Source organism: Silene latifolia, chromosome Y (assembly GCF_048544455.1).
Source record: "Silene latifolia isolate original U9 population chromosome Y, ASM4854445v1, whole genome shotgun sequence".
In the NCBI taxonomy this organism is placed as follows: domain Eukaryota; kingdom Viridiplantae; phylum Streptophyta; class Magnoliopsida; order Caryophyllales; family Caryophyllaceae; genus Silene; species Silene latifolia.
The window spans coordinates 469,054,888-469,070,400 of NC_133538.1; the positions used below are offsets into that span (position 1 = coordinate 469,054,888).

The window sequence follows — 15,513 nt, forward strand, 5'->3', positions numbered from 1 at the left end:
CAAACTCTAGTCAGCAAATCATTACCGATTAATGTGGATCAGTTAACAATAAAAATTACTCTCCCTCATGCATTCTTATTATGAGATTTAAACATGTGATTGCACTATTGTCTAGGACACATACTCCAACAATCTCCCACTTGTCCGCGACAAGTGTGCGTCACCAATTCTCTTGTCCTATTACTATCTCCCACTCAATGCAAGGTATATTGCAGGTCGTATTTGCATTTGATCATTGATACCCGTCGTTGTGAGTACCAAAGATAAAATTTATAATCTCCTATTAAGACTAACCTAGGCTAGTGGTAACAGGGTCGAACCACAAGGAGGCAGTTGTAAATTCTAGTTGTTCTATGATCAGTCAAAGGTAACTATTATGGGGGTTGGTTGAATTGGTCTATAACTAATAACAATAAGAAGAAAATAAATTAAAGATATGGATTAAACAGATAAAAGAAAGGTACTAGGATGGTCGGGTCATTACAGCTTCGGCGGCAGCAAACTAAGTCGGTCTGAATTAAACACAGGTAAGGCGGGAAATAAGAGGTCCTCTCGGTCCACTCCTAACAAATAGCATCTCTCGATCTCGCTATAGGTCCCTAATGTCACTAATACTAACTTTCGTCCTGAAAAGTGACTAATGGTCCAAACTATACCTATCTTTCGATCTTAGCACAGTTTAGTCGAGTTAATTGACGGTCACATAACCTACCCTACCTTTCGGTCTAATGGGTCGGTCACAAAATAGGTATCTAACTGGTCGCATGCATTCGATTTGTTAAATACAAGTTTAAAAACAATTAAAACGAAGATAACCTTACAAGGTCAGTCGATCGACCAACAATGTCGATCGATCGATCGACACACGCGGGTTCAGTCCGTGTTCAATCTAATGCCGCCTAGCCATAAATCGCCTACATCCTAGCACTACAGATTTAGCTACTCATGGCGAAGGTAAAAACAACAATAAAACTCATGACAATTACGGAATTCATACTTAAAATAAATAGCAATGATGAAGAAACGATAATTGGCTTGGGAACACTAACTATCAATTCTATACTAACAAAGAAAGCAATAAACGGGATTAGGCGTAATGAATACCGAAAATTCGGAGGAAAGATTAAGAACAAGGAGAATTCCAAAGCAAGAATCGATATAGCAAACCCTAATTATCCGAACAAACTAAAACTAAAACTTAATGTATTGTGATGTGAAACTTAATGTGTTCTCTGATAAAGACTCGATGATTTATTCGATGTGCTGCTGTTACGTTATATAGCAACCAACGCAACAATCCTCTCTAAAACCTAAACTTCACGGGCTTTCTAAATCTCGTCTGGAATCGAAGTCTGGTCGATCGACTGAATATGGCGGTCGATCGACTGAATACTCAAAGAACAAGAGCTTCGAACCCGAGCCATGGTCGATCGACTGCTCAGGCTAGTCGATCGACTGGATGAGCTGCTACTTGACTTCTTTTAATTCGTGGACTTGTCTTTCGGGCCTTGGATTGCGCACCAAGCTCGTTCCTTAAGCAATTCCTTTACGTCATTTGCAATGCAGCTTACTCGAGGACAGATTTGGCTTGATTTCCCGTCGAATTCTTCACATTTCTGCAATAAAGTACAAAATACGGAAGTAGACGGAAATAGGGAGAAAAGCAGCAAATAGTACACAAATGAGCTCTAAAATGCGTGTAAAAAGAGATGTAAAACATCATATAAATGACACGCATCAAATCTCCCCAAACCAAACCTTGCTTGTCCCCAAGCAAGAACTAGACTCGATCTAATGACCTAATGGAACGAGTTCAATCTCAGAGCGAGATGCACAAGTAAAGCCTAAGCCAATTTAATGCACAACTAACAATCAATCAGTAATGTGAATCATGCAAACGAATTATAAGGTCGTTAAAAATACTGCTGAACCGTTGACTATAGAGACTTATCAAATTGGACTCTCGCGGGTCGCTCAAATCACTCAAGTGAGCACGGGTGATATATATGTAAGATAGAAAGAATTCATTTTGTAAAGACCCTCACCTAACTACGACCTATGAAAACATGCCAGCAATAGAATATGAGAATGATCTCTACGACCGTACATATGCATTCCAACCAAACAGATGACCAATGACACATGCCGAGGTATAATTATGGGATATGTGAGGTATGGGTAAGAAGAGGCAAAACATTTTATGGTAGAGTGGAGGTACAGGTGATCAAGCTAGTACCAAAACGGAACCAAGTGACAACATCCAACTTCTTGCTCAATAACAAACGAAACGGTGCTATAACGAGCACAAAACTCACAATCTTCAACTATCAAATCAATAAAACTCCCCATAGGATATAAATGAAACATGGGAGCAAAAATCGCCAAAGGATAAGGATTAAATCATGCGAATTGACTTTTTTCTCTTTCACGAATCTAAGTCGATCGACTAAATGAGCAGTCGATCGACTGCTCTGAACAGTACAGGACGTTTTTCTCTTTTTCATTTCTTTTTCGAATCATTTTTTTTCATTTCTTTTTTTTTTCTTTTTGTCTCTTTCTTTCCTTCTTTCATTTTCCCAACTTCATCTCAAAAGAGTAAATGCCACCAAAAATGAGTAACAATCCCAGAAACCAGACTACTAGCTTGACAGAGGTAGGCTATATGTAGGATGTAGTAAATGGGACAAAAAAGGATATTTTTGGCAGTGTGGAGCTTATGGGTAAAATGAGAAAAGGAAACCTCTACCACATGCGTCAACTAACCACAACCGAATGCATACAGGTATTAAGTAGATCAAATTCATAATTATGCAAATTAAGGAAACATGCCTCATAAGGAGAACTACTCACATTCCTAGATGAACTGGTCATGAATGTCACCAGTTATAAGCTCTAAACCTCAGAAATATGATGTAGCTTGCCAATTTTCAAAGTCAAGTCTCAAGTTCAGCAAGAATGTAACGAAAACTCGTAGATATGCACTTACGATTCTACTAATAACATGTTAATCAAGCAAGGCTCAGGCAAAACAGGTGCAAATGCTAAATCATCCTTGAAATACTACCGTTCCGACTCGACCTATATGCTAAAATAAACGTGCATTTTATGGAAATTTTTTCAATTTTTTTGGAATTTTGTATATATGAGAATGAAATAAACAATGCAAGGCAAAAATGTAAACGTGAATGCAAGCAAATGATATGCGACGCAAAACCCTTCCCCAAACCAAATCGCACAATGTCCCCATTGTGCAAAATCAAGTAATGAAGAAAAATGGAAAACGGGAATTTGCGAGAAAAGGGAAATAAAACATAATGACATAAAGTAAAGACTTGGGAACTCACAAGACTTTAAGCGCAGCAAAAGAAACCTCCCCAAACCAGCGTGAGCTAGGAGGTTTCAGTAGCCAGCAGTGCTACCGAATAGAGTGCCTGAAAGACATAAATTACCACGCGTAAGACCGAAGAAAACAATTTTGAGACGTAAAAATTGTGCATAAATGAGACAAACGAAGAAATAGATAATTCGACGGAAAAATAAAGAGGAGTAGAAGACTCCCTTAGGTCCGCATATCGACCAAACACAGCAGGGGAGAGGTCGTGAACGAATATAGCAGCAGCAGTAGTCGATCGACCACCAATGTCAGTCGATCGACCAGGTTGACGTGAACAGTAGCTCCTGTAACCCGCAACTCAGTCGATCGACCAATGATACCAGTCGATCGACTGAAAACACTGCTGCAGTGTCTTATTTCTTCGTAATTGCTCAATGATTTGAGCTAATAAGCTCTAAATACTGCAATGCACAATAGACGCGCCCGAAATTGCGCAAAACCCATAACGAAGTCTAAAGTACTTAAAAATCCTAAGCAAACTAAACAAAAGCGAAGTTTTCGCGCACACAAAAGCAATAGAAAATAGTTCGAAAGCAATAAAATGAAGTTTATAACGAACTCGATCAACTAATAGTTGATCAAAAAGGACCACGGTATGGCCCACTTCGTCGGCTTCTGGCTACTAGAGGTAGCCTCAATGGTGCTCATCTTATCAGTTGCACCCTTCCCAGCTTCGACAGACGGAGAATTGGTGATCGGCGTCGTCATCTTCCCAATCAAGGACTCCCTCGGAATCATCGGAGTCCAAATCAGCCCATCTCACCTTGGCTGGCTCATCCTCTACTTCTTCATCGGTCCCATAGCTTAAGCATCCTAGGCCTCCTCTTTGAATGATCGGGCCGCTTTACGGTGGCGCAACTTGTAGTACTCCCTTCCCAAACCAGCTCTGCATTATTTAAAATAGCGATTCTTCCTCCATATTGCTCCCAATCCGGGCGGAGGGGTTAATACTGACGAGTAGTAATAGGCATGTCGGAAAGTACAAAAGTACGATCTCTTTTCGAGACCGTATTACAAGTGACGGGCCACATGGGATCCTTTTTCTTAGCCGGTTGGGCAAAAACAATAGAGTGCTTTCCCACTTTGAAGGTCAAGGTACCTAGACCGACGTCGATGATCGCACCAGGCGGTGTGCAAAAATGGCCTTCCCAAAATGATGGGAATATGGTCATCCTCGGGCATGTCAAGGACAACAAAGTCGACAGGGAAGAAAAACTTCCCTATCTGGACGGGTATGTCCTCTAGGACTCCTATGGGCTCGACGTAGATCGGTCACCATCCGGATCATCATCTCGTAATAGCAAACCTGGTCGTTTAAGCTTCCTAGCTAGACTCAAGGGCATGACACTTATGCTAGCTCCCAAATCACATAAAGCCTTTTCGATAGAAAAGGTACCTATGCTACAAGGGACGGAAAAACTGCCCGGGTCTTCTAACTTAAGGGCGCGAGTGTGAGACAGGTAAGAACAAGACTCCTTGGTAAGTGCGACGGTGCACAATCGTTTCAAGTGACCGCTTTTAGACAACAATGAGTTGTTTCATAAATTTGGTGTAAGCGGGTACTTGGTTAACTAGCTCAAGGAAGGGGACTTGCACATTCAGACTACGGATAACTTTCTCAAACTTACTGAAAGATACCCGTTCCTTGGTTGGCACGAGTCTCTCCGGATATGGGGTCAGTAAGGAGCACCTTAGCCCTCTCCTCTAATTCGCGCGCCCCGGCGTCCTTGGACTTTGGTGGAAGTCCGTTACCTTTTCTTTGTTGAAGCTAGATCCTCCTCGGGACCGTCTCAAATGAGACCCATTGACCAACATTGGATCGAACTTGAGCCGGATTGACCCATCAAGACGGGTCGCCTTCAAAACTTTCGGGACCGTGGTACCCCGAAACAAGTGGTCTCGTAGATTAGTTGGCATTAAAGGACGAAAATCTTGAGATCGCGATGATATTGGTCGATCGACCACCCTCCTCAGTCGATCGACTGGATTGCACAGTTCCAGAAGCTCCTGTAACCCGTAACTCAGTCGATCGACTAGGTATATCAGTCGATCGACTGATTTTCCTGGCAGACGTCTTTTTCTTTGAATTGTTCGTTGAAGCTTTCTCTTGGCTTGTTTCTGGCTCATCTTTCTCGACAGCATCCTCAACCATGGCAGGACCGTCAAGGGTGGACCCGCTCCTCAAGGTGATGGCATTTAGGGTCTCCTTTTGTTCGGGTTGAGTGGGTAGGTGTCCGGGAGCTCGAGTGTTACTTTTACTAGCTAATTGAGCAATTTGGCTCTCAAGTAACTTCATCCCGGCCTCTCTTGCTTGGGACTCCTTTAGCAACAGATTCTTAAGCTCAGAAAACTCAGAATTTTGTGATTGTTGCTGCTGCGGCACATAAGGAGGCTTCTGGTACTGCTGTTGCTTTTGATGCGGAGGCACATATGGCTGCTGCTGTGGCGGAGGTTGAGTTGGGTTTTGGACATTCTGGCTCCTCCAACTCAAATTCGGGTGGCTTGGCTCAAAGTAGGTGTTTGTCTGCCTATAGTGTTGGAAGGCAAAGACAAGATTCAAAGGACTAGGCGGTTCTCGAGACATGGCCCTCAACTCCACACCTTTCACTGCACGAAGGGACCGTCGACACAAAGATTGACTTGGTATATCCCACCCTTAGAGACTCCTCCTAGCTCATACTTGTCAAATCTTGCAGTAAGAGCCTCAAGTGCAAAGAACAGAGGAAGATTCAGCAGCTCTCCTCTGGTTCCCTCTCGAATTCCCATACTCGGCCTTGTGGGTAGCGAGATCATCAATGATTTTCCACCCTTTGGTTGCTCCCAAATTTTCGCCGAATCTCCCATTGGCGCACATCCAAAATGGCCCTCGATCGTCGTACAACCCATTGTAGGAATGATTGCACAAACTCCACTTTGCAATCCCATGGTGCGGTATGGTCCGCACCAACTTCTTGAATCGGACCCATGCCTCGTGTAAATTCTCATCTGGCCCTTGTTTAAAGCCCGTGATTTGAGCTCTAATAGCGATCGTCCTGAAAGAGAAGTACTTCTTGTAGAACGCCAATGCCAATGTATTCCAATCGTGATCTCCGAACGGTCTTGTCCAAATCCTATACCATTCCCTTGCGGCATCACGAAGGGAAAAGATGAACATGGTCTCCTTGATTTGATCGGGTCACGCCACGGTGGTGGGGGAATGGCGCTGCAGATGAGTCAATGAAGGTCTCCATGTGCTTAGCCGCATCTTCATTTGCAGCTCCCCAAATGGTTTCTCTCGACCATAGTAATGTAAGCGAGGCTTTGGTTCGAATTTCGCTTCTCCGTAATTCGAACCCTTTGTACAAGTCGGCGGGTCGGCTCGGAAAAACTAGCTATACTCGCTTCCTCGGCCATTTGGAATTTCGGGAAAATAACTGGTTGGTGAGGAGGTGGGTGAAGATTGTTGGTCTTCCTCAAACAGATCGTGCTCGAGATAGCTTGACAGAGTACTCGGCTCTTCCTCGTCGACAATATCCTTCGTGCTCGTCTCAACCGCGCAAAGATTTCTCTATCTCGCAGTCAAATGGTAATAATTCTCCACCCCGTGACTGCGCATAAGATGAAACTACAACAAGAATATAAGAAAAGTTTAAGGAACAAAAGTCCCTTAAGGCGAGAAAGACCGAAAATAAAAGCAACTAAAATTAGGACTATTGCCTCCCCTAACAACGGCGCCAAAATTTGATACCCGTCGTTGTGAGTACCAAAGATAAAATTTATAATCTCCTATTAAGACTAACCTAGGCTAGTGGTAACGGGGTCGAACCACAAGGAGGCGGTTGTAAATTCTAGTTGTTCTATGATCAGTCAAAGGTAACTATTATGGGGATTGGTTGAATTGGTCTATAACTAATAACAATAAGAAGAAAATAAATTAAAGATATGGATTAAACAGATAAAAGAAAGGTACTAGGATGGTCGGGTCATTACGACTTCCGGCGGCAAAGAAACTAAGTCGGTCGAATTAAACACGAGTAAGGCGGGAAATAAGAGGTCCTCTCGGTCCACTCCTAACAAATAGCATCTCTCGATCTCGCTATAGGTCCCTAATGTCACTAATACTAACTTTTGTCCTGAAAAGTGACTAATGGTCCAAACTATACCTATCTTTCGATCTTAGCACAGTTTAGTCGAGTTAATTGACGGTCACATAACCTACCCTACCTTTCGGTCTAATGGGTCGGTCACAAAATAGGTATCTAACTGGTCGCATGCATTCGATTTGTTAAATACAAGTTTAAAAACAATTAAAACGAAGATAACCTTACAAGGTCAGTCGATCGACCAACAATGTCAGTCGATCGACTGACACGCGGGTTCAGTCCGTGTTCAATCTAATGCCGCCTAGCCATAAATCGCCTACATCCTAGCACTACAGATTTAGCTACTCATGGCGAAGGTAAAAACAACAATAAAACTCATGACAATTACGGAATTCATACTTAAAATAAATAGCAATGATGAAGAAACGATAATTGGCTTGGGAACACTAACTATCAATTCTATACTAACAAAGAAAGCAATAAACGGGATTAGGGCAGAATGAATACCGAAAATTCAGAGGAAAGATTAAGAACAAGGCAGAATTCCAAAGCAAGAATCGATATAGCAAACCCTAATTATCCGAACAAACTAAAACTAAAACTTAATGTATTGTGATGTGAAACTTAATGTGTTCTCTGATAAAGACTCGATGATTTATTCGATGTGCTGCTGTTACGTTATATAGCAACCAACGCAACAATCCTCTCTAAAACCTAAACTTCACGGGCTTTCTAAATCTCGTCTGGAATCGAAGTCTGGTCGATCGACTGAATATGGCGGTCGATCAACTGAATACTCAGAACAACGAGTAACTCGGAACGAGCCATGGTCGATCGACTGCTCAGGCTAGTCGATCGACTGGATGAGCTGCTACTTGACTTCTTTTAATTCGTGGACTTGTCTTTCGGGCCTTGGATTGCGCACCAAGCTCGTTCCTTAAGCAATTCCTTTACGTCATTTGCAATGCAGCTTACTCGGGGACAGATTTGGCTTGATTTCTCGTCGAATTCTTCACATTTCTGCAATAAAGTACAAAATACGGAAGTAGACGGAAATAGGGAGAAAAGCAGCAAATAGTACACAAATGAGCTCTGAAATGCGTATAAAAAGAGATGTAAAACATCATATAAATGACACGCATCAATCATATCATGAGTGGTTTCCTCGATCTGGAGAATAACTGTCTGACCAGAATTATCTACCGTAGATACCTTCCGAGCGTGGCCACGCATTTCCAGTTCATTACTCCTCGAGTGGCCTGGAGATATAAGATAACCCTGACATGGATGGACAATTCCTATTGCACTCTTCCCTTCGAATAGCCACAGCTCATCATGACCCAAAACATGCCCATTTGACCCCAATTACGAAGGTCATAGAACATGAATCAAAGTCACTCTGAAATTGTGTCATCTTAGGCGAACAGTCTTTAGTAAAATAATCGACTCATAAGAATAATATAGTAGCTCTCGCCAAGACCAGGCTATAAAAATTTCTAGAACTCTATAAGCAGTCATTAACCCGACAGAGTGTCCCATACAACCTGCCTATGTGATCGACTAGTCATCTCTCATGACTCTATGGCACTTGAACTTGCCATCAATCGCATCCCACTCCAGTCACTTCGAGATGTCACCTCATATAAGTGACTAGGGGCAAATACTATGTTAATCCTGTTCACTTTAATAGGGTTCAGTATTGTCTCAACAACCCATTGGGATGTAACAAGGTTACAAGATGAGTTAATGATAACTCAAACGATAAATGTGATTATTACATACGAGTAGTCAATACCATATTACTAATCTATGTCTCATAATCATTAGTGTATTTATACACTTCCCTAATGCAATAAAAGTTTAGCTTGTGAACATATCATGTGCCCAATAGTTCAAACTTAGGTATTGCGATTTCCTTCAATTTCATGTTATCTCTAATAGCATCAACTTTATTGAGTACACATCTAGACTTTGAACTAGACTGAGGCTCTTTAACTTGAAAGAAGCTCTTACTGTCATCATATGACTTGTGATGCGGGTTTCGGTGGATAACACTACTCATAGTCTTTAAGGTACACCACCTAATCACATCTTACTCAGGTTCATTTTGTAGGATCTTGCAATGGATGACAATAAAATACAATTTTCTAGTCTCTTACTCCTTATGTCAATAATCAGCCTAGGATTTTCACAAATCCTAATGAGTTCGGAAACTTGAGCTTGTGTATCCTCTTAACACACAACTTAGTATACTTCCAAACTCCAAAACAGACCATTAGTTCTCTTTGAGAATTCATGACGGTTCCTTGAGGCTTACCAATGACTCTCATATGGGTTAACTTGTTATCGACTTATCATGCTCCAAGCATGTGATTCATCTAGGACATGTGCATTATGGCATACATGATTATACTAATGGCGGAAACATTAGTAATCAATTTCATGTAGACAACAGTTTTTAGGTGCAGCAAATAACCATGACTCTATCATGGTAATTCCATATTCATCGATATGAATAACCTACTTAACTTATTTATATCATTAAGATGAAGGATCATTATCAACATAAGATACCCATCTAAGTGCCAATCCAACATCCCATGTTTTAATAGATTCACATAATGTCCAATATCATCCAGAATTGAAAACCTAAATACTTCTTTATAAAAGACAGTATTTGCTCGTCATTCCCAATGAGTAATATGTTATGCAATTCATGAAGGATGATTTCTCCCACTAATCTTCATGTCTAAACATGACTGTCACTGACCCCCGCTCAATTCCACATGTTTCGTTTTTGACAACAACTCATTCGAAACATTACATGAATTGGAATAATCATTGCTTTTCTAAGTATTATTTAAAACCATACAAATATGTCATTCACATATCCCTTTCTAAATACCCATTTGGAAAGAGGTTTTAATATCTAACTTATTCATTTCCAAAATGATATGTAGCAATGATTTGAATCTTTAGCATAGTTAACAATTAACTTAGCTTTCGTAGACATCAACATGTCTCTCTATGCAACTCTTAATCATAAATTTCTATTTGCTTTGGATTGGTCTCAACAATCTCAAATAAATCCATTTACTTGCATAGATAATATTTTAGTTTCATAAGGCTCTTAAGTAAAATGTCGAATTTTAAAATCTCTAGGTATATCGACTTTATAGATCAAAATCTTATTTTCCAAGAACATATTCTTTCGTCTTTTCATAAGTCTCAATTTTTCCTAAGAACACTTTCTTTTGGTCTCCTCAAGTCAAGAGTCTAAACTAAGAACATCTTCTTTTGGTCTCCTCACGTAGATCCCATACCTAAGAACATCTTCTTTTGGTCTCCTCACGTAGATCTCATCTAGTCAAGGTTTATGGCTAAATTCACTCTCACTCTATCTTAAGGAAAAATGCACATAATTTTTCCAAAGATAGCTTTTGAGCCACAAACAATGATGGTGAAGGAGGAAAACATTTAATATGTCAACTTATAGTGATCTATTTGAGACATATTGAAAAGATAATTTAGACTAGACGATTCAAATTTGATAGGTGTATCAAATAGGGTTGGTAACGTTCCCTAATGTGAGTTCAATAACTCAACATAACTTCATAATTGATCTTACATAAGTAAGATGTGACTTTTAGTCACAATCGCATAAGGAGAATCGAATTCATAGCTTATGGACATATAATGATTCAATCATTATATTTGTCTACATGATCAATTTAAGTCGATATAATTTTATGTTTCTCGATGCAAGTAGTGTATGATAACAACTTTTAGAACAAATGATATGATAAGTGGAGTGACTTGGGTTGCAAACCAAGTCACCAATATCCAAAATACAACCATTGTTTAAAGGAAACAAACAAATTTCCAAGTCGAACGAGGAAATTAAAAGGAGTTCTAAAAGCCAAAATACAACACGATAATAAAGACAAAGCAAAATAAAGCCAAGCTTCCATAGATCTAGCACCATGGGCGGCTACATATAGCTTCCCTCAAGATCTTCTAGGCTTGTTTTTCTTTGTCTTTGTCCATGACAGGATGCCCTAATTACAATAAAAAGGGTGATCATCACAACTTGTATCAAAATACCAAAGTTTGAGATCGAAACATAAAAGATAGGGATAGTTATTTACCTACTGGAATAATCTTTCCAGCTTTGATATCGCCAAGATACTTTGGACAATTCCTCTTCCAATGTCTAACACCATTACAATAGTGGCATTTGTCCTTGGAGGAGGCACCCTTTTTGGACTTAGAGGAGCTAGCTTCAAAAGCCTTCCCTTTGCCCTTGTTGGGAGTTGGCTTCTTTCCCTTGTTGCCACCTTTCTTAAATTTCCCTTTGCTCTTTTGATTAATGTTGAGCACATCCTTGGTGGTACTAACATTTAACCTCATGTCCCTCTCGGCTTGCATAAGCATTTTGTGCAATTCATCGAGGAAAACTTTCAAGTTTTGCATATTAAAATTCACCCTGAATTGTACATATGCCTTAACCTTGTTCAAGGAATGAAGAATTCGGTCAAAGATGAGTTGCTCGGGAATTTCTACCTTTTGTATTTTTAAAGTCTCAACATGTTCCATCAACTTGAGCACATGAGGGCTAACTTTTTGGCCCTCCTTGATATTGAGATCGAAAAATGCGGATGCCGCTTCATATTGTATGATCCTTGGAGCTTGTGAAAACATGGTCACAAGCTTCGTATAGATCTCATATGTGGTGCTAATCTTTATAGCACTTCTTTGGAGATCGGCCTCCATAGAGAAGATCAACACATTTTTTATCGCGGACGACTCCTTTTGGTAAGTCTCATAGGCTTGCCTAGCGGCGGGAGTAGACCTTGTGGTAGGTGTGGCGGGAGAGGACTCGGTGAGGTAACGAAGCTTGTCGTCACCCTCCGCGGCCAAACGGAGTTGTGCATCCCAATCGGCGAAGTTGGACCCATTCTTTTCTAATTTACAACAATCCATGAATGATCGAAGCCAAGAAACATTGGTGAGAGTGTTCGAGCTAGTGTTGGTGGATGAATTTGGGGTTGTCATTGCAATTGAGAAAACAATATTGACTACAAAAAGAAGTGAAGGAAATTAATAAATATTTATCGTTTTAATAATACTTGTAAACATTTTAAACAAGTTTTAAGCATTTATACAGTGACCTCTACCCAACTATTATAAATGATCCCGAGATCCAAATTCATATTAACTCGGGCACGGTGAGCCGATTCATCCCTAATCAATATAATTCGGTGGATTAACTCTTTAATCGAATCTACTTCTAGAACTCTCGGTCGATAAAATTACTTTAATATTTATCTTAATCCCGGAACACATGCGGCTATGGTCGCGAATACTTCCGTTGAGCTCAATCCAAATTTCGATGTAATAACAATTTACTACCCACTTACCCAACGTAACAAGTTTAGCACCCCGGTGAGCCGAGCCTACTTACTTATAAAATTGGGTCTCATGGTTCTACTATTTGGTAAGGCTAATTCTCAATTATTATTTAGTGAGAGGTCTTGTCAATTTATTATCTATCTTGTTTTAAGTGAACTAATGCGGTGAACTACGATAATTATAATTGACACGGTCGAAGACTCGATAAAACATAATATGCATGTGTAGTTATGGCGATTTGGCTATGCATGCAAACATATAAAACAAATGCAAAGCAAAGCAATAAAATCCTAGTATGGCCTTCCTAAAATAGTAAATCTAATAAACTATTTACAAATTCGGAAACCAACTCCTTTGGTTCCTTGAACTTCATTTGGCGCGCACTCCAAGGCAACACCGTCTTTGTCGGAACGCCTTTCCGAATGGCACCGTCTTCAAGGATCTCCGGGATAAATAAACTACATATCTTTTCTACTTTATACATTATAAAATGAAAAACAAACATAATAATAAAAGTGATACGAGATCACATTAGTTACAACCGAATCGATATCCCCATTCATTTCGGGAAATATCAATTAAAAACTAAGGCCATACTAAGTACAAATTACATAATTCAAAATTACATAAAAATAAAACATGACATTCATACTAAAATTGCAGCATTAATATATGTATGAAACATGCCATGTGATGTGTCAAATCGCCCTATTTAATCTAATACCGTATATTTGGTCCGGTTTTATGGATAGTTGCGATTATTAACTTATTTTTTGTTTTTGGTGAAATCTGAATTATATTAGAATAATTATAAAAATTTGGAGTACATAGTCACCAATACATCAAACATTATGACACCATCTAACTTATACATTAACTCAAACTAGATCACGGTGTCCAATCCATCTGTTGGAATTTAGTCCCCCATGTAATACATTGTCCACGACGCTGAACATCGGTTTTTACCTTAGCAACAACCAGAGCAGGCCGTGGAACCCTGAGATCGACTCTACATAAGTTATGTGCATGCCATATATGATATATCAATGCAAGAATAGCAGCAAAGACTATCTGTTTCTTCATCAGTGACCTGCAATGCCAGTGTATGCTCCATTCCAAAATGCCCACATTAGGCATATTGATCCCCAGCCAAGTTTTCAGAGCACTCCAGCACATTGCATTGAACACAAATTCATATAAAATATGCTGATGAGTCTCAATATGATTCAAACATAGATCACATCTCCCATTAGTAATAATCCCATATTTGAGAAGTCTATCTTTGGTCATGAGCTTCTGCTGGACAGCAAGCCAGCCAATGAAGGCATGTTTAGGAGAGTTAACTTTGTTCCAAATCAGAGGATACCAAGGCACTTTAATCTGACTACCTTGCAGCCAAGTGTACCCCTTAGCAGCTGAGTAAATATTCTGCTTATTCCAAAAACTGGTACAGAAACCATCTTTCATTTTGTCTTTAGTTTTGCAGATCATCCGCCAAGACCAGCTTGAATGAATAGGAGGTGTATAGGTAAGCCAATCCCGCCCTTTGATGTAAATATGGTTAACCCATTTAATCCACATATGGTCAGCCTTGGACACCAACCACCAGACAAATTTACCTAGCATATCCAGATTCCAATTCCTGTAGTGCACAATTCCAAGTTCCCCATGTTTCCTGTCTCTGCAAATTTTCTTCCAGGCAACATTAGGCATTTTATGGAACTGCTCTGAACCTCCCCACAAATAATTCATGCAGATCCTCTCAATTCTGTCCAAAACAATCACAGGAAAAAGAAAAATACGAGCCCAGAAATTATGCAACTGAGTCAAAACAGCTTGAACAAGGACCAGTCTTCCAGCATAGCTAAGCTTCCTGACACCCCATCCTCTAATTCTCATCACCACTTTCTCCACTAGCCTGGAACAATCTCATATAGCCATTCTCTTATGAGAGATAGGTATCCCTAGGTATCTAAAAGGGAAATGTCCCTCTCTAAAGCCAGAAATGTTAAGTATATAGTGAACCTCCTCATCTCTCATCCCATGAAAGTAAATATCAGATTTCTCACTATTCATTACAAACCCAGAGGCCATGGAAAAGGTAGCAAAGGCTCTAAGAATAACTATGATAGAGGTCTTGTCACCTCTGCAGAACATTAGGAGATCATCTGCAAAGCACAGATGAGTCAACCAAAGTGATCTACATAGAGGAGGAAAAGTAAATTCCATAGAATAGTTACTTCAGCAAGAATTATTATTAATTATTAACTTATTAAAACCACACAATATTACATAAATTAAATCTATGTCATAGTTAATTACCCCAACCATTTTAGGACTCAAAAATTTAGTCTTCACTAAATATTTGACAATAATTCAACTTGATATTTTATTATTGCTTTTTAAACACTTTTATTCATAATAATAAAGAAATAATTCCCAATAAGTCATAAAAATTCAAAATTTCAAAATCATAATTTTGTATATTCTGGAAAATTACCAACATTCCAAAATTTTAATAAAAAATTGCCCACGGAATATATTCAACTTATTTCACAAATAAATCGCATAATATGTAACTTTAACCCCTTAATTCCAAATTAAACATAAAATTATGTAAAAAAT

The 15,513-nt window shown here is 39.5% G+C and overlaps 1 protein-coding gene across 1 annotated transcript; it reads right to left on the bottom strand.

Moving 5' to 3' along the window:
- Positions 1-13,776: 13,776 nt before the first annotated feature.
- LOC141632957 (uncharacterized) lies at positions 13,777-14,787 on the bottom strand. The gene has a single exon (XM_074445455.1). It carries the CDS (start codon positions 14,785-14,787, stop codon positions 13,777-13,779), a length of 1,011 nt encoding a protein of 336 aa, XP_074301556.1.
- Between the last annotated feature and the right edge of the window lie 726 nt (positions 14,788-15,513).